Raw genomic sequence first — 21999 nt, 5'->3', positions numbered from 1 at the left:
GCAGCAGGGGGTAAATACAGGGGTCTGTCTGTGTGTCACCGCGTTCGCAGTTGGCAAATCGGAGCAAACGTGTTCGCAATTTCCGGACCGCGTTCGCAGTACACAGAAATTCCGAAAACTTTACTTGATTGTTTTAACTTTCTTAATTAACGTCAATCATTTACTTAGTCGTTATACCTTCATCTGCTGAATTACCGCCAATTCTTTCACTCAACCCCCTCAGTATTTATTGGCTTCTAACAACAACACCATGCACTAGTCTTTCATGTACACCACATACACACCAATCCGATCTTATTGGCTTCTAAAACCACCATCTACTGGTCTTTCGTCTATACCACATAGACACCAATCTGCAACATTGGCTTCTACTCCATCATCGTCGTTAGGCTTAAGATGTACGCGGCTAGGGTTACGAGAAACGTCTAGCCTCCCAATGGCAGGGCTTCCAAACCACCAAAGGTTCACGCAATTGCGCATTTTCTTATCCGTTATTGTGAATCAATCGCCTTATATACCCTAAATTTACAAAAGTTCTGATATAGGTGTTCCCTAGAAGTATAACGTTAAATATAGCTATGTTTAAAATTATTTTAAGAATTAAGTTTCTTAAACCGACTTAACTATAATTAACGTAAAATACTGACGATTAAAATAATTAATATCATTTATATTTAATTAATTATTTAAGATAAACTTATTTCTATGTAATGACACAGGTGAGAGTTTATATAGAACGAGTAATGAAGATTGCATCTGAATCGAAACACTACACGAATATCAAAGTTAATATAAAGCGAGTAGGATGATAAGATCTCTTACAAAACGATAACATTTCCTTTTTGCAGAATATTAAATGGAAATATTTTAAATATTTTTCGGCATTACGATTCTTTAAGTAGTTGTGTAGCTATAAAGCTCTGTTTCATCTCAATATTCCAAGAACATCTTTTGATATTACAATTCAAATTTGGTGTTTACTCCATAATTCAGCTTTACTACATTTATATATAGTGTAAACGCAACTCTTAACTTCATAAGATAATATAGATGTTAATACATCATCTCTCCGTAAGTGATGAAATTATTGGGTCTATGAAATAAGATACCCTAGATTTAAACCAGAATTGACCTTGTTTCGTGTCCTCTTATAGGAGGTGTTAACGGTTCAGAGTGAGCCGAAAGTTAAATACACACTTAAGTGATAGATTATAGGTCCTCATTAGAATTATTGAGGATACACAGGAAACCTTTACAAATTACCTTGGCAATATTTCGCTAATTTGAACTATTTAATTCCGGTTTTTTCATTGGCTGGTGGACCTGTGTTTAGAAAGTAAATTCGTCTCGGCTCGGAGAGGTTCATTTTGGTTTTCCAACTTGTTTCGAATAAACAATCGTTGAAACGATCGTCAAACCATAAGTTCACAAGAAATGACGCGCAAGTTTGTCACTGGTTACTGAGAGCTTGTCAAGAAGTGACGTAGGTGAAACGTCATAGTTCCGTTTATCCAGTACTCACGTCGTTTCTCAGTACGCGTCTCTAGAATTATAAAAATTTGCAACTTAGCTTATAAACTTATGGTCAAAATTAAAGCTGGCTTCCAAGTCCACCTGCAACTGAATAGGGAAAGTGTAAATGCCGTAGCCGACCGAATCCAAAACTAACCACCCATTCCCAGCCGCCTTCCGTATTTCATTTTGTTTACCTCGACAACAAACAAAGAAACAAACAAATTTACCATATGAACATTAAATAAATAAATAAATTTATTTTAAAATATAATTAACGCCTTCATTTCCCGCAATGACCTTTGACATATACAGAAACAAGTCGTCTCTGCCCCAACACCCCACTTATAAACAATTAAATGAGCAATTAAAAAAAGTTAAATTTTATTTATTAGTGAACCATAAGTTTATAAGATATGTTCCATAAGTGTGTCACTCGTTAATGAGAGCTTGTCATGAAGTGACGTAGGTGAAACGTCATAGATTCTCGTAAAGCGACGCGTACAGACTAAAGAGGAGGATGGACTGCAAAACCGAGTGTAGTCAATTCTCGCTTGTCGTTCTTGAACTAGCTCTCATTAAGCCTCTAACATTACGAAGTATGGGTAGTGACATACTTATGGAACATATCACTTATAAACTTATGGTGAACAACGTGACTTAACTTTTCCTTCAAAAATCTTTTAAAAACCTCAATTACAATGTTGGAAGGCATTAAAAAAACCTTATTTTTATTGTTAAAATCGACCATTCCAAGATTGCAATTACAAGTCAATAACTATCAACTCTCTGTCCAGCTCATTCGAGAGTTCTTTTTCAAAAAAAATTCCCAAACTTACTAGGCCTAAATAGGTTGTGATTAAACTGATTATGCCGTAAACTCTCTCTCTCTCTCTCTCTCTCTGGTACCTCTAGTTATATTTAGGGGCAACAAGTATTTTAGGCTTGTGGAGCTTCCACTCCTTCCCTGTAGCCTCTTTGGTAAGATAATTAGATAATAGAAGATAGCGTAGGCGGGAGGCCGGGCCAACGCCTACGATACAATTTTGGGAGAAGTGTATCAATTTTATTTCGGCACAAACATATCGCGCAATAATGTCCGAAATAATCGGGTTATCTGATGAAAAAGCCGAAAACTCTTGCTCGGAACCGGACCCAACAACAAAAGTTAGTTAATATAATTAATGACTTAATATTAGATTTAATCGTAATTAAATTTTAATAGGGTTTCATTATGCATAAAACGATGTATCGTATTAAAGACCCGCAAAAATCCTTAGCTTTTTACACGAATGTTTTGGGGATGAGGTTTTTAATTAACTTTAATTAAATTGATTTAATTTAACGCGGATTAAATTAAAATCGTGGGTTTTTTGTCGTCAGGCTTTTACTCAAGTTAGATTTCCCGGAATGGAAGTGTTCTTTTTATTTTATGGGCTACGAAAATGCGGAGGAAATTCCCAGTGATCCTAAAGAGCGGAGAAAATGGGCCTTTTCACGAAAGGGGACCATAGAGTTGACGCAGTAAGAAAGTCAAAGACGTGACGTCAATGTTTAGGCTAACCAGATAGTTAATTCGGTTTAATTGCTTATTATTTAATAGCAACTGGGGGAGTGAAAATGATGACAGTGTTAAATATCATAATGGCAATTCTGAACCTCGTGGTTTTGGTAATTATTCTCTATTTATTCTAGCTTTTTTAGCTTAAAAAATGTTATTCAATTGTAGAAAAAGGTTATTTTATTGTAGAAAAATGTTATTTCGTTGTAGAAAAAAGTGTTATTTAGTTGTAGAAAAATGTTATTTCGTAGTAGAAAAATGTTATTTGTTGTAGAAAAATGTTATTTCATTGTAGAATAATGTTATTTAGTTGTAAAAAATGTTATTTCATTGTAGAAAAATGTTATTTAGTTGTAGAAGTGTTATTTCGTAGTAGAAGTGTTATTTCGTAGTAGAAAAATGTTATTTAGTTGTAAAAAATGTTATTTCATTGTAGAAAAATGTTATTTAGTTGTAGAAGTGTTATTTCGTAGTAGAAGTGTTATTTCGTAGTAGAAAAATGTTGTTTCGTAGTAGAAAAATGTTATTTCGTAGTAGAAAAATGTTATTCGTTGTAGAAAAAATGTTATTACACTATAGAAAAATGTTATTACACTATAGAAAAATGTTATTACACTATAGAATAAATGTTATTACACTATAGAATAAATGTTATTACATTGTAGAAAAAGGTTATTTCATAGTAGAAAAAAGTTATAACATGGTAAAAAATGTATTTCATAACTTACCATCTCTTTAACATGATCCTAATTTTTCAGGTAATATTGGAATCATGGTTCCGGACGTTAAAGCGGCTTGCGACAGATTCGAGTCACTGGGCGTCAAGTTCGTCAAGAAAATGGATGAGGGAAAAATGAATAATTTCGCCTTCATTCAAGATCCAGACGGATACTGGATTGAAATAGCCAATATTGAAACTGCAGCTGAATCTATTCCTTAATAAATTGTTTACCTCTACAACAAACAAAGAAACAAACAAACAAACTTACCATGTATCATCTAAATATGAACATTAAATAAATAAATTTATCTTAAAATATAATTAACGCCTTTGACCTTTGACATATACTTACCACTGATACGGAAACAAGTCGTCCCTCCCCCCAAACACCCCATTTATAAATAATTAAATGAACAATTAAAAGAAGTTAAATTTTATTTATTAGTGAACAACATGACTCTAACGTTTCCTTGAAATTTTTTTTACAAAACTCAATTACAATGTTGGAAGGCATTAAAAAAAGCCTTATTTTTTAATGTTAAAATAGGACCATTCCAAGATTGCAATTACAATAACTATCAACTCCTTTAACTGAGATTAATGATTAAATCTAGTTTGTTCGCAAATGTGATTAAAACGTCTGAAAATAGAAACGAAATTAACCTAATTAATTTCGAGAGAGTGCGGGGGGGGGAGGGTAGGGGGAGGGGAGGGTCACTTACTCGGCGTGAGACATTTTATGCTTTTGAGTTCTGCAGTTTTTGCCCCAATAACAGTCGGGCCTGCGCTGCACTTCTTCTAACAATTTAATAAAAAGGGGCAGGACATAAACGGTATTATCAGGAAAAAATCGGATAAAAATTAACACCATTCAAATGCTACAGTACATTCCCTCGGCTATCTCAAGGGGAAACTGTCCATTCCCTCACTCAGCTATCCAAAGGGGAAACTGTCCTTTCCCTCAGCTATCCCACCCAACGCAAACTGTCCTTTCCCTCAGCTATCCCACCCAACGCAAACTGTCCTTTCCCTCAGCTATCCCACCCAACGCAAACTGTCCATTCCCTCAGCTATCCCACCCAACGCAAACTGTCCATTCCCTCAGCTATCCCACCCAACGCAAACTGTTCATTCCCTCAGCTATCCCACCCAACGCAAAATGTTCATTCCCTCAGCTATCCCAAGGGAAACTGTCCATTCCCTCAGCTATCCCAAGGGAAACTGTCCATTCCCTCAGCTATCCCACCCAACGCAAACTGTCCTTTCCCTCAGCTATCCCACCCAACGCAAACTGTCCTTTCCCTCAGCTATCCCACCCAACGCAAACTGTCCTTTCCCTCAGCTATCCCACCCAACGCAAACTGTCCATTCCCTCAGCTATCCCACCCAACGCAAACTGTCCATTCCCTCAGCTATCCCACCCAACGCAAACTGTCCATTCCCTCAGCTATCTCAAGGCAAACTGTCCATTCCCTCAGCTATCTCAAGGCAAACTGTCCATTCCCTCAGCTATACAAAGGGGAAACTGTCCATTCCCTCAGCTATTCCAAGGCGAAACTGTCCATTCCCTCAGCTATCTCAAGGGGAAACTGTCCATTCCCTCAGCTATCTCAAGGGGAAACTGTCCATTCCCTCAGCTATCTCAAGGCAAACTGTCCATTCCCTCAGCTATCTCAAGGCAAACTGTCCATTCCCTCAGCTATACAAAGGGGAAACTGTCCATTCCCTCAGCTATTCCAAGGGCAAACTGTCCATTCCCTCAGCTATCTCAAGGGGAAACTGTCCATTCCCTCAGCTATTCCAAGGCGAAACTGTCCATTCCCTCAGCAATCCCAAAGGGGAAACTGTCCATTCCCTCACTCAGCTATCCCAAGGGAAACTGTCCATTCCCTCAGCTATCCCAAGGGAAACTGTCCTTTCCCTCAGCTATCCCAAGGGAAACTGCCCATTCCCTCACTCAGCTATCCCGAGGGGAAACTGTCCATTCCCTCTGGTAATCGCGCCTAAAACGCTAGACTGTCGCGCCGCGATGTGAGAAGATATAAAAGTTGAACTTACGTGGCAGTAAGTCGGCCGAAATCTCCTTTCTATACAAGTAAAGCAGCGTTTTGAACTTGCGCAATCCGCAACTGTGGCAAATAACGGAATTGGAAGTCAAGGTTGAGGCGACCTTGAAACGCCCGGAATCCAACGCCTCCAAACATTCCTCGAAACAACTGGCCCAAGTTTTGTCAACCGAGCTCAGATAATCCTACGCGTCCCCAAAAACAATTAGACAAGTGTCCCGCCCTCGGGAATGCCGGGGGGAGAAGGGGGAGGGGGATTGGAACTCACCAATAGAATTCTAGATTCAATAATATTGTCATTTATGGCGCGAACTAAATCCAAATCATTGAACTGCAAGTCTTTAATTGAAATTAAATAGGAATGAATAAATTAATTTCAGTAAACGCCATTTTAGACTAAAGGAGAGAGTTATTACTTTTGAATAAAATGAGGCAGCCATTACAGGTGCCGCTCGTGCAACCACCCTCATAATAAAGATTGCAAAATGGCGCCGAACACTCGCAACCTATCGTCATCAAAACGAAAAATTTCCTTGATATTGTATATTAAAATTTCCCTGACATTGTAAATTAAAATTTCCCTGACATTGTAAATTAAAATTTCCCTGACATTGTAAATTAAAATTTCCCTGACATTGTAAATTAAAATTTCCCTGACATTGTAAATTAAAATTTCCCTGACATTGTAAATTAAAATTTCCCTGACATTGTAAATTAAAATTTCCCTGACATTGTAAATTAAAATTTCCCTGACATTGTAAATTAAAATTTCCCTGACATTGTAAATTAAAATTTCCCTGACATTGTAAATTAAAATTTCCCTGACATTGTAAATTAAAATTTCCCTGACATTGTAAATTAAAATTTCCCTGACATTGTAAATTAAAATTTCCCGACCTATTTTTAAATTCGCGGTTCTTATTAGACCTCTTTTAAACGACAGGATAGTTTAGGCCTATTTTTTAAATTCCCCTATCTTTTAGACCCATTTTTAAATTCCCCGATAATTTTAGACCCATTTTTAAATTCCCCGATCTTTTCAAACCCATTTTTAAATTCCCTGCCATTTTCAGGCCAAATTTTAAATTCCCCGATCATTTTAGGCCAATTTTTAAATTACCTGCCATTTTCACGCCAATTTTTAAATTTCCCGACATTTTTAGGCCAATTTTTAAATTCCCCGACATTTTTAGGCCAATTTTTAAATTCCCTGACATTTTTAGGCCAATTTTTAAATTCCCTGACATTTTTAGGCCAATTTTTAAATTCCCCGACATTTTTAGGCCAATTTTTAAATTCCCTGACATTTTTAGGCCAATTTTTAAATTCCCTGACATTTTTAGGCCAATTTTTACACTCCCCGACATTTTTGGGCCAATATTTAAACTCCCCGATCTTTCTAGACCTATATTTAAATTCCCCGATCTTTTTAGACCTATATTTAAACTCCCCGACAATTGTAGGCCAAATTTTAAATTCCCCGACAATTGTAGGCCAAATTTTAAATCCCCCGACAATTGTAGGCCTATTTTTAAGTTCCCAGACCAATGGTCAATCCTAATCTAAAAAAGCAAAAGAGTGGTGACTCACATTTTTGAGGTGGAATTTGTGAGTCATCATTTCTTTCGGCTCTCCTATCAGGCATTAGGGTTTGACAGCACTGACAAGAAATGTGCACTTGACCCGTTTTGCAGACGTAACCGTTCGATGGTTGGGCATTTGCATTTGCATTCGCGCCTTGAGGAACATTGTCGGCGCTAGTACTGGCGTGTGAAGAGGCGGATCCTTTGGCGCAACTGGCCCCACCTTTCCCCTTCCCGCCTTTCTTGCCTTTACAATTACCACCCGCACTTGGACATTGACGGCAAATTTGCCTCGAACTGCAATTAACAAATAAGTCGGACAACCAAGCAAAAGAGTTCTCAACTAATTTAAACTATGTTCAGATTGAAATTTCCCGACTTTTCCCAGATTTTAGACCTATTTTTAAATAAACGGGCCATTCTGGTCTATTTTTAAGTTCCCTCGACTGCTTTGGTCTATTTTTAAGGTCCCTCGACTGCATTGGTCTATTTTTAAGGTCCCTCGACTGCTCTGGTCTATTTTTAAGGTCCCTCGACTGCTCTGGTCTATTTTTAAGGTCCCTCGACTGCTCTGGTCTATTTTTAAGTTCCCTCGACTGCATTGGTCTATTTTTAAGTTCCCTCGACTGCATTGGTCTATTTTTAAGTTCCCTCGACTGCTTTGGTCTATTTTTAAGTTCCCTCGACTGCATTGGTCTATTTTTAAGTTCCCTCGACTGCATTGGTCTATTTTTAAGTTCCCTCGACTGCTCTGGTCTATTTTTAAGGTCCCTCGACTGCCCTGGTCTTTTTTTAAGTTCCCTCGACTGCTTTGGTCTATTTTTAAATTTTCCCCGATTGTTTTGGCCTATTTTTAAAATAGCCTAACGTTCCCCTGATGAATGGCAACACCACGCGCAACTTTAAATAAAATGGTACTTACCGCCCTGTTGGTGCTGTAGTTGATGTTGGGATATGTAGACCTAAAACGCCTCCTGGAAAATTGAAGGTAAAATTCGGGTCACCATCGTTGGGGTCCCCAAGCGAGTTGTCACTGTAACTATTATCATCATCACTCGTGTCATAATCCGAGTCGTAGAATTTCTCATCTTTCTTTGAAAACTTCATCTGGAAATGATAATAAATAACGCAACAACAATTAGTGAGACGCTACCACGAGTTTATGAACATGTTGCTTTATTACTCGGCCCCTGTTAGTCGTAGCCCTACGTTTAGTATGGTTGGATGGGGGACAAATAGGACTAAAACATACTCAAAGGACATCCCCCTATCTCTAGTAGAAACAGAGTTACGGGTGTCCGAAGTTGGGTGTAATTCAATTCCTATGGAGGGAGTTAAGTTTGTTTACTTTTTCCTTAATTACTCGGCCCCTGTTTGTCGTAGCCCTATGTTCTTAGTATGGTTGGATGGGGGACAAATTGATCTATAACATACTCAAAGGACATCCCCGTATCTCTAGTAGAAACAGAGTTACGAGCCTCCAAAGTTGGGTCTAATGCTATTCCTATGGAGGGGGTGGTTTGTTTACGTTTCGCTCAATTACTCGGCCCCTGTTTGTCGCAGCCCAAAGTTTTTAGTATGGGTAGATGGGGGACGAATTGGACTATAACGTACTCAAAGGACATCCCCGTATCTCTAGTAGAAACAGAGTTACGAGCCTCCAAAGTTGGGTCAAATGCTATTCCTATGGAGGGGGTGGTTTGTGAACGTTTCGCTCAATTACTCGGCCCCTGTTTGTCGCAGCCCAAAGTTTTTAGTATGGGTAGATGGGGGACGAATTGGACTATAACGTACTCAAAGGACATCCCCGTATCTCTAGTAGAAACAGAGTTACGAGCCTCCAAAGTTGGGTCAAATGCTATTCCTATGGAGGGGGTGGTTTGTGAACGTTTCGCTCAATTACTCGGCCCCTGTTTGTCGCAGCCCAAAGTTTTTAGTATAGTTAGATGGGGGACAAATTGGACTATAACATACTCAAAGGACATCCCCGTATCTCTAGTAGAAACAGAGTTACGAGCCTCCAAAGTTGGGTCTAATGCTATTCCTATGGAGGGGGTGGTTTGTTTACGTTTCGCTCAATTACTCGGCCCCTGTTTGTCGCAGCCCAAAGTTTTTAGTATGGGTAGATGGGGGACGAATTGGACTATAACGTACTCAAAGGACATCCCCGTATCTCTAGTAGAAACAGAGTTACGAGCCTCCAAAGTTGGGTCAAATGCTATTCCTATGGAGGGGGTGGTTTGTGAACGTTTCGCTCAATTACTCGGCCCCTGTTTGTCGCAGCCCAAAGTTTTTAGTATGGGTAGATGGGGGACGAATTGGACTATAACGTACTCAAAGGACATCCCCGTATCTCTAGTAGAAACAGAGTTACGAGCCTCCAAAGTTGGGTCAAATGCTATTCCTATGGAGGGGGTGGTTTGTGAACGTTTCGCTCAATTACTCGGCCCCTGTTTGTCGCAGCCCAAAGTTTTTAGTATAGTTAGATGGGGGACAAATTGGACTATAACATACTCAAAGGACATCCCCGTATCTCTAGTAGAAACAGAGTTACGAGCCTCCAAAGTTGGGTCTAATGCTATTCCTATGGAGGGGGTGGTTTGTTTACGTTTCGCTCAATTACTCGGCCCCTGTTTGTCGCAGCCCAAAGTTTTTAGTATGGGTAGATGGGGGACGAATTGGACTATAACGTACTCAAAGGACATCCCCGTATCTCTAGTAGAAACAGAGTTACGAGCCTCCAAAGTTGGGTCAAATGCTATTCCTATGGAGGGGGTGGTTTGTGAACGTTTCGCTCAATTACTCGGCCCCTGTTTGTCGCAGCCCAAAGTTTTTAGTATAGTTAGATGGGGGACAAATTGGACTATAACATACTCAAAGGACATCCCCGTATCTCTAGTAGAAACAGAGTTACGAGCCTCCAAAGTTGGGTCTAATGCTATTCCTATGGAGGGGGTGGTTTGTTTACGTTTCGCTCAATTACTCGGCCCCTGTTTGTCGCAGCCCAAAGTTTTTAGTATGGGTAGATGGGGGACGAATTGGACTATAACGTACTCAAAGGACATCCCCGTATCTCTAGTAGAAACAGAGTTACGAGCCTCCAAAGTTGGGTCAAATGCTATTCCTATGGAGGGGGTGGTTTGTGAACGTTTCGCTCAATTACTCGGCCCCTGTTTGTCGCAGCCCAAAGTTTTTAGTATGGGTAGATGGGGGACGAATTGGACTATAACGTACTCAAAGGACATCCCCGTATCTCTAGTAGAAACAGAGTTACGAGCCTCCAAAGTTGGGTCAAATGCTATTCCTATGGAGGGGGTGGTTTGTGAACGTTTCGCTCAATTACTCGGCCCCTGTTTGTCGCAGCCCAAAGTTTTTAGTATAGTTAGATGGGGGACAAATTGGACTATAACATACTCAAAGGACATCCCCGTATCTCTAGTAGAAACAGAGTTACGAGCCTCCAAAGTTGGGTCTAATGCTATTCCTATGGAGGGGGTGGTTTGTTTACGTTTCGCTCAATTACTCGGCCCCTGTTTGTCGCAGCCCAAAGTTTTTAGTATGGGTAGATGGGGGACGAATTGGGCTATAACATACTCAAAGGACATCCCCGTATCTCTAGTAGAAACAGAGTTACGAGCCTCCAAAGTTGGGTCAAATGCTATTCCTATGGAGGGGGTGGTTTGTGAACGTTTCGCTCAATTACTCGGCCCCTGTTTGTCGCAGCCCAAAGTTTTTAGTATGGGTAGATGGGGGACGAATTGGACTATAACGTACTCAAAGGACATCCCCGTATCTCTAGTAGAAACAGAGTTACGAGCCTCCAAAGTTGGGTCAAATGCTATTCCTATGGAGGGGGTGGTTTGTGAACGTTTCGCTCAATTACTCGGCCCCTGTTTGTCGCAGCCCAAAGTTTTTAGTATAGTTAGATGGGGGACAAATTGGACTATAACATACTCAAAGGACATCCCCGTATCTCTAGTAGAAACAGAGTTACGAGCCTCCAAAGTTGGGTCTAATGCTATTCCTATGGAGGGGGTTGTTTGTTTACGTTTCGCTCAATTACTCGGCCCCTGTTTGTCGCAGCCCAAAGTTTTTAGTATAGTTAGATGGGGGACAAATTGGACTATAACATACTCAAAGGACATCCCCGTATCTCTAGTAGAAACAGAGTTACGAGCCTCCAAAGTTGGGTCTAATGCTATTCCTATGGAGGGGGTGGTTTGTTTACGTTTCGCTCAATTACTCGGCCCCTGTTTGTCGCAGCCCAAAGTTTTTAGTATGGGTAGATGGGGGACGAATTGGACTATAACGTACTCAAAGGACATCCCCGTATCTCTAGTAGAAACAGAGTTACGAGCCTCCAAAGTTGGGTCTAATGCTATTCCTATGGAGGGGGTGGTTTGTGAACGTTTCGCTCAATTACTCGGCCCCTGTTTGTCGCAGCCCAAAGTTTTTAGTATGGGTAGATGGGGGACGAATTGGACTATAACGTACTCAAAGGACATCCCCGTATCTCTAGTAGAAACAGAGTTACGAGCCTCCAAAGTTGGGTCAAATGCTATTCCTATGGAGGGGGTGGTTTGTGAACGTTTCGCTCAATTACTCGGCCCCTGTTTGTCGCAGCCCAAAGTTTTTAGTATAGTTAGATGGGGGACAAATTGGACTATAACATACTCAAAGGACATCCCCGTATCTCTAGTAGAAACAGAGTTACGAGCCTCCAAAGTTGGGTCTAATGCTATTCCTATGGAGGGGGTTGTTTGTTTACGTTTCGCTCAATTACTCGGCCCCTGTTTGTCGCAGCCCAAAGTTTTTAGTATAGTTAGATGGGGGACAAATTGGACTATAACATACTCAAAGGACATCCCCGTATCTCTAGTAGAAACAGAGTTACGAGCCTCCAAAGTTGGGTCTAATGCTATTCCTATGGAGGGGGTGGTTTGTGAACGTTTCGCTCAATTACTCGGCCCCTGTTTGTCGCAGCCCAAAGTTTTTAGTATAGTTAGATGGGGGACAAATTGGACTATAACATACTCAAAGGACATCCCCGTATCTCTAGTAGAAACAGAGTTACGAGCCTCCAAAGTTGGGTCTAATGCTATTCCTATGGAGGGGGTGGTTTGTGAACGTTTCGCTCAATTACTCGGCCCCTGTTTGTCGCAGCCCAAAGTTTTTAGTATAGTTAGATGGGGGACAAATTGGACTATAACATACTCAAAGGACATCCCCGTATCTCTAGTAGAAACAGAGTTACGAGCCTCCAAAGTTGGGTCTAATGCTATTCCTATGGAGGGGGTGGTTTGTTTACGTTTCGCTCAATTACTCGGCCCCTGTTTGTCGCAGCCCAAAGTTTTTAGTATGGGTAGATGGGGGACGAATTGGACTATAACGTACTCAAAGGACATCCCCGTATCTCTAGTAGAAACAGAGTTACGAGCCTCCAAAGTTGGGTCTAATGCTATTCCTATGGAGGGGGTGGTTTGTGAACGTTTCGCTCAATTACTCGGCCCCTGTTTGTCGCAGCCCAAAGTTTTTAGTATAGTTAGATGGGGGACAAATTGGACTATAACATACTCAAAGGACATCCCCGTATCTCTAGTAGAAACAGAGTTACGAGCCTCCAAAGTTGGGTCTAATGCTATTCCTATGGAGGGGGTGGTTTGTTTACGTTTCGCTCAATTACTCGGCCCCTGTTTGTCGCAGCCCAAAGTTTTTAGTATGGGTAGATGGGGGACGAATTGGACTATAACGTACTCAAAGGACATCCCCGTATCTCTAGTAGAAACAGAGTTACGAGCCTCCAAAGTTGGGTCTAATGCTATTCCTATGGAGGGGGTGGTTTGTGAACGTTTCGCTCAATTACTCGGCCCCTGTTTGTCGCAGCCCAAAGTTTTTAGTATAGTTAGATGGGGGACAAATTGGACTATAACATACTCAAAGGACATCCCCGTATCTCTAGTAGAAACAGAGTTACGAGCCTCCAAAGTTTATTGTTATTAGTTTTCCCAGAGATTTTGTGAAATATTGATTTCCCAGAGTTTCCCAGGGAACCCCATCTATGACTTACCACATCTTGGGTGATGACGCTTAAAGACTGGAGTCTTTTGATTTCGGCGTCGCTCCGTTTCTTGGCAGGATTGGCTTTAATGAATTCCTCCACCATATTGCTAACTATGTGGTTCTTGGAAACTGATTCCACAAAGACGCGACACTAAAAACGACACGTTACAAACAAAGAGCGCGTCATCAACAGCCCCAAATTTTTATCGTTTTAAAGATCCATAATCGCGACACGCCCATCCTTTGACGGTAAAAAAATAAATCCGCAAAAACTTACTTGCGGACAACAAGACGACTTTTGCATCCATTGCGAGTAACATCCGGCGCAATAACAATGCAAGCAAGGCTGGCAACTGCAATTCACGCAAAAACAAAACATTCCCAGTTGGAATAAATGACTAAGTTGAAATGGACTAAGAAGGCAACGGGGGGGGGGGAGAGTGGGGTAAAAATACGTCATAGCCACCACGTGACGTGGTTCAAAGAAACTTTGTTCGTTGGTGCCGCAATATCGCGAAAAACAAGGACTAAGTGTCTCCAGTCCCACTCGACGCGGAGTCGTTCAGGGTTCGGAGGAAATTTTTAAATTGAAAATCCCAGCTGACGTTTAAAACCATCTTATCCCTGACCACCAAATTTTGACACCAATATCCCTGGGACCTTTTAAGGACGTGTTTACCAGAGTCCACTCCAAGGACACACATGGGCCCATATTTAGCATTGCTCGATATAACAAACGAAATCCCTGACCTATCCCTGACTTTTTAGGGAAAAAACTTTAAACCCCTGACTTATCCCTGACACTTCCCAAAATCCCTGACCTATCCAGGTTCCCCGTTGGAGTCCATTTAAGTATATAACTTTAAATATAAAGACGGAAGTACTTACCAAACGGGTTCAAATAGAATTTCAATGCACAAACTACACTGTAGAGTTTCTTCCATTCCATCTTTTTGCGAACTCGGTTTAACACTTTTAGTCGCGACATTGTCATCATTTGTCACCAATTTGGGCTTCAATTTATCTTCATCATCATGGTCTAATTGTAGGAGTTCCTTTTCGAGCGTATCTTCAACATTATCGTCACCAACACCAACAACATGGTCACCATCGCATTCCTTTTCCAATTGTAAAAGTTCATTTTCAATCGAATCAGAAACTTCGTCCGACGTGACGTCAATGGTGCTGGATTCCCCGCTAACCCCGAGAAGCGGGATGGTATCGACAGAGTCCGTATCGACGCCATGTACGACGTCCGACGCGTCATGGATGGATTCACTTCCGGGTGAGGACTCATTCTTATTAGCGCGAGCCACAAATTCGTCCCAAGGGATATTTGACGCGTTACCAACAACAGGTTCTTTGGTCACGGACGCGTGAGACTTCGCGGAAGTGACGCCATTTTTCTTATCCCTAGACGCGTTTTGATTGGTTGAATCTAGACAGACGACGTCATTCTCGTCATCAGTGTCACTGCAGCGAATACTATGGCTAAATGGTTCCTGTTTCACGACGCAAGTTTCGGCTAACGCGTCTAATGGTTCGAGTTTGATTCGTTTCGCGTTTGGTTCATTCTAAATTTATCATTTAATTGTCAGCTGCGAATACTGATATCAAAAGTATATAGATATAAAACCAAAAAGTATCTTACACTTCTTTCATTGTAACTTGCTGACTTGCCGTGTAATATGAGAAGCCCCGCCCCCACCTCCTTTACTTCCCCACCTCCAAGAACAGTGTCAATCCTCGCCCCCTCTGCTGCGTATGGTTATTTACCTTCCCGACTATGGAGAGCACAGGGAACAAGCCGTCCCTTGAATAGGCTCAGAAAGTAGCTCTAGTGCTAGCTCTAGTACAGGGCCGGATTAAAGGGGGGGGGGGCAAGGAGGCGCTGGCTCCCGGGCACAATACTTGTTGGGGGGGGTTATTGAGTTAAAGGGACTGTAAAGAAAGCATCGGCGGGTGGGTAAAAATTATATGAATTACGTCAGAGGCACGTGACCGAGGAGAGGCGTGGTTCAAAGAAGCTTAGTTCGTTTTATTTCAAAAACCACCGCTTCGGTAATTGGCGCTGGAATCTCGCGAAAAACAAGGACTAGGTGTCCAGTCCCACTCTATGGGGCGTCTTTCTATCATGTTGTCACGTGGTGCCAGTGACGTATTTCAAATAATATTTAACCGCCCGCCGATGGCCTCTTCACGGTCCCTTTAAAACTATTCCCCCTAAGCAACATTTGCCGTTCCTTTTTTCCGATTTAAGGGGGCGCGCGTTATATCATGTATTTATTAATTTCTATAAACGTCAAGAAGCTCTTCCCTGATTGGTTAGTTCGTTTAGGGGGTTAATTAATTTAGAGGAGGGGGTAGTTTGCCTATTCCAGTTTACGTGTTAACCAAAGGCAGCTAGGGAATTGTTAATGAAGTGTACTTTTCGTTCTTATATCTATAGACTTTTGCTGATATTTTGCGATTAAAGTAATTACTTAACTTAAATTATCCAATTAATTAGTCCAATTAGTTTAATTGCATTTAAATTTTTATGCCCAAACGTTAGTACGCGTTACAAATTTAATTGATTTGAATTAATTGGATAATTTAAGTAAGTGTTTCTTTGATTAAATCTTACATTGGAAGTTGGGCGATCATTCTGATCAAATCGAGATTTAAAAATCAAGCAGAAATCTAACGGAGAAACAAATTGCCTTCCATTTAAAACTAAATTAACTGAATTTAATTATCGCATTTAATTAAATTAAATGAAGGTGTATTCACCAGTATGTGGGTCCCCCTTTTTGCTTATCAAGTAGATTTCGTCATTGTCTTTCAAAATGTGATACTACAAAAACATTTATCATTTTTCATTTCATTTCTAATTCGCTTTAAAATTACGAAAATTTTGCGAATTTAAAGAAAGACTGAAATGTCGCGTTTTGATAAATACGTCATCAAAAGTCTCTCTGGTCATTTCATTCTCCCTTTAAAAAGCAATATTTCGTTTTAATTCGGAGAATGAATGAAAGAATGAATGAATGGGCCAACCTCTCCTTTGGATATTTTTTTCTGTTTGTTGATGAAAGTTCCGTTTTGGCTGGTGTCAACCAAATAAACCACGCCCCCTTCTTCTTTCAAATAGCAATGGCGACTGGAGACCATTTTTTTCACCAATTGGTAATTGCAATCTAACAACCAATAGTCACTGGTCACTCAACTATTTACATCCAACTTTTACAGGGTTGCCACAAAATATTAAGATTCCAAAATTCCCTAATTTTCCCTAATTATTTCTAGGACTCCAAAAGCTAAAGTTGTCAATGTTAAGTGGGATATTTTGTTAACAATTATGGACCATTTATTTATTGTAACACTGCTCCAACACTAGTGACCCCCCCCCTAGTGTCCAAAATAATAAACTGGTCCTTGGACTTGTCCCCCCCTCTTCCCTTAGTTTTCCTATAGATTTGAAATTAATAGACTAGTCACAAGGACCAGTAACCCCCACTTCTTGAACTCAAAAACTGGTCCAACCAATTTTGTCCAAAATAATAAACTGGTCCTTGGACATGTCCCCTCCCACTTCCCTTAGTTTTCCTTAGTTTTCCTATAGATTTGCAATTAATAGACTGGTCACAAGGACCAGTTACCCTCACTTGAATACAAAAACTGGTCCAACCAATTAATAAAAATTTTTTGGAACAGAAGAAGTGTGATTTTTCCCAAACTGTCCCACACTCTCAAACAGTACAATCTGAACCCAATGTCAACCACTAAAACCCAAATTCCCTGACATTTTAAAATCCTAAAAACTTCCCAAATGTTTTTGGCAGATTTTTAAATTCCCTGACTTTACTAACAGGAACAAGTTAAGTTTATTTTTAACTAACCGTTCTGTTGTTAAAGCTATGACAGCAATTATCATTTCACACAACTACCAAATTACACTACTGACTAATTCTACCGCCTCATAACATTGCAATAACACTGCTAAAATTGTCATAAACGGCAACAAAATTGACAAAAAGCGTGAAAGAAATAGGGGGGACTCACCATCAGCTCTCCCAATGACAAATTTCTCTCCCGTTAACGGAATGATTCTTTTGAAGCAATTTTCTTCATTTTGATTGGCTTCCGAAGTATTCCCCATATCTTCCAGCATCTTCTTGGGCAGCCTGATTTGCAGTTCGCCCCAAACACGCTCCTCTCTCGCAGAGGCTGACATTGTCACGATTGTTCAACAGAAAATCAACGCAAAACTGGAACAATACAGAAACTTCCGTTAAAAAACTAATAGCAAATAGTTCAGTTGTAGCCACAACATTTTTCTAGCTTTATCAATATCAACTGAAAGGATGGTTAAGTTTAAAGCTTGCATTTGACAGTGCTTAATTTTGTTTTGATATCAAGGTTCAAGGTTGTCAAAAAATGTATTCCTAAGGGGTATCCCTTCCTAAGCTGCAAAGTGCTAAAACTTAACATTTAACTGAAATGATTTATGGAATAACTCACTAAGCCTTGATCAATATAACTTTAAAATTTAAGAAGTAATATAAGATTGATTATTACTTACCGTGAAATATAAAACACCTTGAAATACACTTTATTTTTCAAGGATTTCACTTTAAACCTTGAAATTAAACATAATCAACACTGTACCATGCAAAATCACGTTCAAAACTTCAAACAACTTCAAAAATCCGGAAAGGCGGTAAACGACGGACGCAACTAAATTGCATAAGTTTCGAGCAAACCAATTTTTTTGATAGGGCCGCCATTTTCAAAAGTTTGCTTCCAAAATACTAATTTGCATAAATTCGGAAAAACTTTTTCATGCATAAAACCAATATTTTCAATAGTTTGCAGCCAATATACTAATTTCAATAAAATTCCCCAGCAAACTTCCCCATCCATAAGGCCACTAATTTCAAAAGTTTGCTACAAGAATACTAATTTGGAAAAATTTACCGAAAACAAGAATGAAACTCATGGTTTTTACAAGGAAACCTATTAAGTTATTTACGTTCATAATTTAGCGACTACTTTTAAACCACAATATCAAAGGTTTCACAGGTTTCAAAGCAAATTTGTATTTTGCATAAATTTGATATTTAAAGCAAACTTGATGAAACTCACGATTTTTTCAAGGAAACCTATTAAGTTAGTTACAAAGATAATTTAAAATTTCCATTTTGGATTTATATAACCATTCCACAATTGAAATTTTTATTTTCTTAACATTTGAGTTTTTAACAGGGATTTTTGACATGCATAGTGTTTAACAAGGGATGGTGGAATAAAGGATAAATGTATATAGGGATCTGGGAGTCTTCGACTGCTTGTTCTTAGCTTAGCTTAGCTTAGCTTCGCTTAGATTAGCTTAGCTTCGCTTAGATTAGCTTAGCTTAAATTTGCTTAGCTTAGCTTCGCTTCGCTTAGCTTAGCTTAGCTTAGCTTAGAGTGGCTAGAGTGGTTTAGAGTGGTTAAGAGTGGTTTAGAGTAGTTTAGAGTGGTTTAGAGTGGTTTAGAGTAGTTTAGAGTGGCTTAGAGTGGCTAGAGTGGTTTAGAGTGGTTTAGGGTGGCTTCGCTTAGCTTTGCTTAGCTTAGCTTCGCTTAGCTTAGCTACGCTTAGCTTCGCTTAAATTAGTTTAGCTTCGTTTAGCTTCGTTTAGAGTCGTTTAGCTTCGTTTAGAGTCGTTTAGCTTCGTTTAGAGTCGTTTAGCTTCGTTTAGCTTCGTTTAGAGTCGTTCAGCTTCGTTTAGCTTCGTTTAGAGTCGTTTAGCTTCGTTTAGCTTCGATTAGAGTCGTTTAGCTTCGTTTAGAGTCGTTTAGCTTCGTTTAGCTTCGTTTAGAGTCGTTTAGAGTCGTTTAGCTTCGTTTAGCTACGTTTAGCTTCGTTTAGCTTCGTTTAGCTTCGTTTAGAGTCGTTTAGCTTCGTTTAACTTCGTTTAGAGTCGTTTAGCTTCGTTTAGCTTCGTTTAGCTTCGTTTAGAGTCGTTTAGCTTCGTTTAGAGTCGTTTAGCTTCGTTTAGCTTCGTTTAGAGTCGTTTAGCTTCGTTTAGCTTCGTTTAGCTTCGTTTAGAGTCGTTTAGAGTCGTTTAGCTTCGTTTAGCTTCGTTTAGCTTCGATTAGAGTCGTTTAGCTTCGTTTAGAGTCGTTTAGCTTCGTCTAGCTTCGTTTAGAGTCGTTTAGCTTCGTCTAGCTTCGTTTAGAGTCGTTTAGAGTCGTTTAGCTTCATTTAGCTTCGTTTAGCTTCGTTCAGAGTCGTTTAGCTTCGTTTAGCTTCGTTTAGAGTCGTTTAGCTTCGTTTAGCTTCATTAGAGTCGTTTAGCTTCGTTTAGCTTCGTTTAGAGTCGTTTAGCTTCGTTTAGAGTCGTTTAGCTTCGTTTAGCTTCATTTAGAGTCGTTTAGCTTCGTTTAGCTTCGTTTAGCTTCGTTTAGAGTCGTTTAGAGTCGTTTAGCTTCGTTTAGAGTCGTTTAGCTTCGTTTAGAGTCGTTTAGCTTCGTTTAGCTTCGTTTAGAGTCGTTTAGAGTCGTTTAGCTTCGTTTAGCTTCGTTTAGCTTCGTTTAGCTTCGTTTAGAGTCGTTTAGAGTCGTTTAGCTTCGTTTAGCTTCGTTTAGCTTCGTTTAGAGTCGTTTAGTTTCGTTTAGAGTCGTTTAGTTTCGTTTAGCTTCGTTTAGAGTCGTTTAGCTTCGTTTAGCTTCGTTTAGAGTCGTTTAGCTTCGTTTAGCTTCGTTTAGCTTCGTTTAGAGTCGTTTAGCTTCGTTTAGCTTCGTTTAGCTTCGTTTAGGGTCGTTTAGCTTCGTTTAGCTTCGTTTAGCGTCGTTTAGCTTCGTTTAGCTTCGTTTAGAGTCGTTTAGCTTCGTTTAGAGTCGTTTAGCTTCGTTTAGCTTCGTTTAGAGTCGTTTAGAGTCGTTTAGCTTCATTTAGCTTCGTTTAGCTTCGTTTAGAGTCGTTTAGCTTCGTTTAGAGTCGTTTAGCTTCGTTTAGAGTGGTTTAGCTTCGTTTAGCTTCGTTTAGAGTCGTTTAGCTTCGTTTAGCTTCGTTTAGAGTCGTTTAGCTTCGTTTAGAGTCGTTTAGCTTCGTTTAGCTTCGTTTAGCTTCGTTTAGAGTCGTTTAGCTTCGTTTAGCTTCGTTTAGAGTCGTTTAGCTTCGTTTAGCTTCGTTTAGAGTCGTTTAGCTTCGTTTAGAGTCGTTTTGCTTCGTTTAGCTTCGTTTAGAGTCGTTTAGCTTCGTTTAGCTTCGTTTAGAGTCGTTTAGCTTCGTTTAGAGTCGTTTAGCTTCGTTTAGAGTCGTTTAGCTTCGTTTAGCTTCGTTTAGAGTCGTTCAGCTTCGTTTAGCTTCGTTTAGAGTCGTTCAGCTTCGTTTAGCTTCGTTTAGAGTCGTTTAGAGTCGTTTAGCTTCGTTTAGCTTCGATTAGAGTCGTTTAGCTTCGTTTAGAGTCGTTTAGCTTCGTTTAGCTTCGTTTAGAGTCGTTTAGAGTCGTTTAGCTTCGTTTAGCTACGTTTAGCTTCGTTTAGCTTCGTTTGGCTTCGTTTAGAGTCGTTTAGCTTCGTTTAACTTCGTTTAGAGTCGTTTAGCTTCGTTTAGCTTCGTTTAGCTTCGTTTAGAGTCGTTTAGCTTCGTTTAGAGTCGTTTAGCTTCGTTTAGCTTCGTTTAGAGTCGTTTAGCTTCGTTTAGCTTCGTTTAGAGTCGTTTAGAGTCGTTTAGCTTCGTTTAGCTTCGTTTAGCTTCGATTAGAGTCGTTTAGCTTCGTTTAGAGTCGTTTAGCTTCGTTTAGCTTCGTTTAGAGTCGTTTAGCTTCATTTAGCTTCGTTTAGCTTCGTTCAGAGTCGTTTAGCTTCGTTTAGAGTCGCTTAGCTTCGTTTAGCTTCATTAGAGTCGTTTAGCTTCGTTTAGAGTCGTTTAGCTTCGTTTAGAGTCGTTTAGCTTCGTTTAGCTTCATTTAGAGTCGTTTAGCTTCGTTTAGCTTCGTTTAGCTTCGTTTAGAGTCGTTTAGAGTCGTTTAGCTTCGTTTAGCTTCGTTTAGAGTCGTTTAGCTTCGTTTAGCTTCGTTTAGAGTCGTTTAGCTTCGTTTAGCTTCGTTTGGAGTCGTTTAGAGTCGTTTAGCTTCGTTTAGCTTCGTTTAGCTTCGTTTAGAGTCGTTTAGCTTCGTTTAGCTTCGTTTAGCTTAGCTTCGTTTAGCTTCGTTTAGCTTCGTTTAGCTTAGCTTCATTTAGCTTCGTTTAGAGTCGTTTAGCTTCGTTTAGCTTCGTTTAGAGTCGTTTAGCTTCGTTTAGAGTCGTTTAGCTTCGTTTAGAGTCGTTTAGCTTCGTTTAGCTTCGTTTAGAGTCGTTTAGCTTCGTTTAGAGTCGTTTAGAGTCGTTTAGAGTCGTTTAGCTTCGTTTAGAGTCGTTTAGCTTCGTTTAGAGTCGTTTAGCTTCGTTTAGAGTCGTTTAGCTTCGTTTAGCTTCGTTTAGAGTCGTTTAGAGTCGTTTAGCTTCGTTTAGCTTCGTTTAGCTTCG

At 39.9% G+C, this 21999-nt stretch overlaps 2 protein-coding genes across 2 annotated transcripts; one reads left to right on the top strand and one right to left on the bottom strand.

Annotated features, from left to right (window-relative positions):
- The first annotated feature begins 2321 nt into the window (after positions 1–2321).
- Positions 2322–4115, top strand: LOC149678006 (lactoylglutathione lyase-like). The gene is made up of 5 exons (XM_089836030.1): positions 2322–2679; positions 2738–2820; positions 2896–3036; positions 3116–3183; positions 3832–4115. Exons 1-5 carry the CDS (start codon positions 2608–2610, stop codon positions 4011–4013), a joined length of 546 nt encoding a protein of 181 aa, XP_089692156.1. The 5' UTR covers positions 2322–2607; the 3' UTR covers positions 4014–4115.
- Positions 4116–4211: 96 nt separating this feature from the next.
- On the bottom strand, positions 4212–18208 carry LOC149678005 (E3 ubiquitin-protein ligase CHFR-like). Its single transcript, XM_089836029.1, has 15 exons — positions 18068–18208; positions 17548–17753; positions 16543–16682; positions 16276–16339; positions 16130–16185; positions 14392–15077; positions 13781–13856; positions 13511–13654; positions 8366–8550; positions 7451–7740; positions 6277–6366; positions 6129–6199; positions 5853–6045; positions 4517–4592; positions 4212–4434 (listed from the first exon to the last, which is right to left on the bottom strand). Exons 2-15 carry the CDS (start codon positions 17717–17719, stop codon positions 4392–4394), a joined length of 2286 nt encoding a protein of 761 aa, XP_089692155.1. The 5' UTR covers positions 17720–17753; positions 18068–18208; the 3' UTR covers positions 4212–4391.
- Between the last annotated feature and the right edge of the window lie 3791 nt (positions 18209–21999).

The sequence above is a fragment of the Phalangium opilio genome, unplaced genomic scaffold (assembly GCF_054372755.1).
Source record: "Phalangium opilio isolate 3A_F unplaced genomic scaffold, DU_Popi_V2 ptg000042l_1, whole genome shotgun sequence".
Classification (NCBI taxonomy): domain Eukaryota; kingdom Metazoa; phylum Arthropoda; class Arachnida; order Opiliones; family Phalangiidae; genus Phalangium; species Phalangium opilio.
This window is presented reverse-complemented; position numbering and strand designations above follow the sequence as displayed.

Bases quoted from the DNA above. Each gene is read 5' to 3' on its own strand.
- LOC149678006 (XM_089836030.1), top strand. From the start codon at position 2,608: ATGTCCGAAATAATCGGGTTATCTGATGAAAAAGCCGAAAACTCTTGC. The intron at 2,821-2,895 runs GTTTTTAATTAA...TTTTGTCGTCAG, and splicing joins ACGAATGTTTTGGGGATGAG to GCTTTTACTCAAGTTAGATT. The intron at 3,037-3,115 runs GTAAGAAAGTCA...ATTATTTAATAG, and splicing joins GGGACCATAGAGTTGACGCA to CAACTGGGGGAGTGAAAATG.
- LOC149678005 (XM_089836029.1), bottom strand. From the start codon at position 17,719: ATGTCAGCCTCTGCGAGAGAGGAGCGTGTTTGGGGCGAACTGCAAATC. The intron at 15,078-16,129 runs GTAAGATTTAAT...TGATAAATTTAG, and splicing joins ATGATCGCCCAACTTCCAAT to AATGAACCAAACGCGAAACG. The intron at 13,857-14,391 runs GTAAGTACTTCC...CGTGAATTGCAG, and splicing joins ATTCTATTTGAACCCGTTTG to TTGCCAGCCTTGCTTGCATT.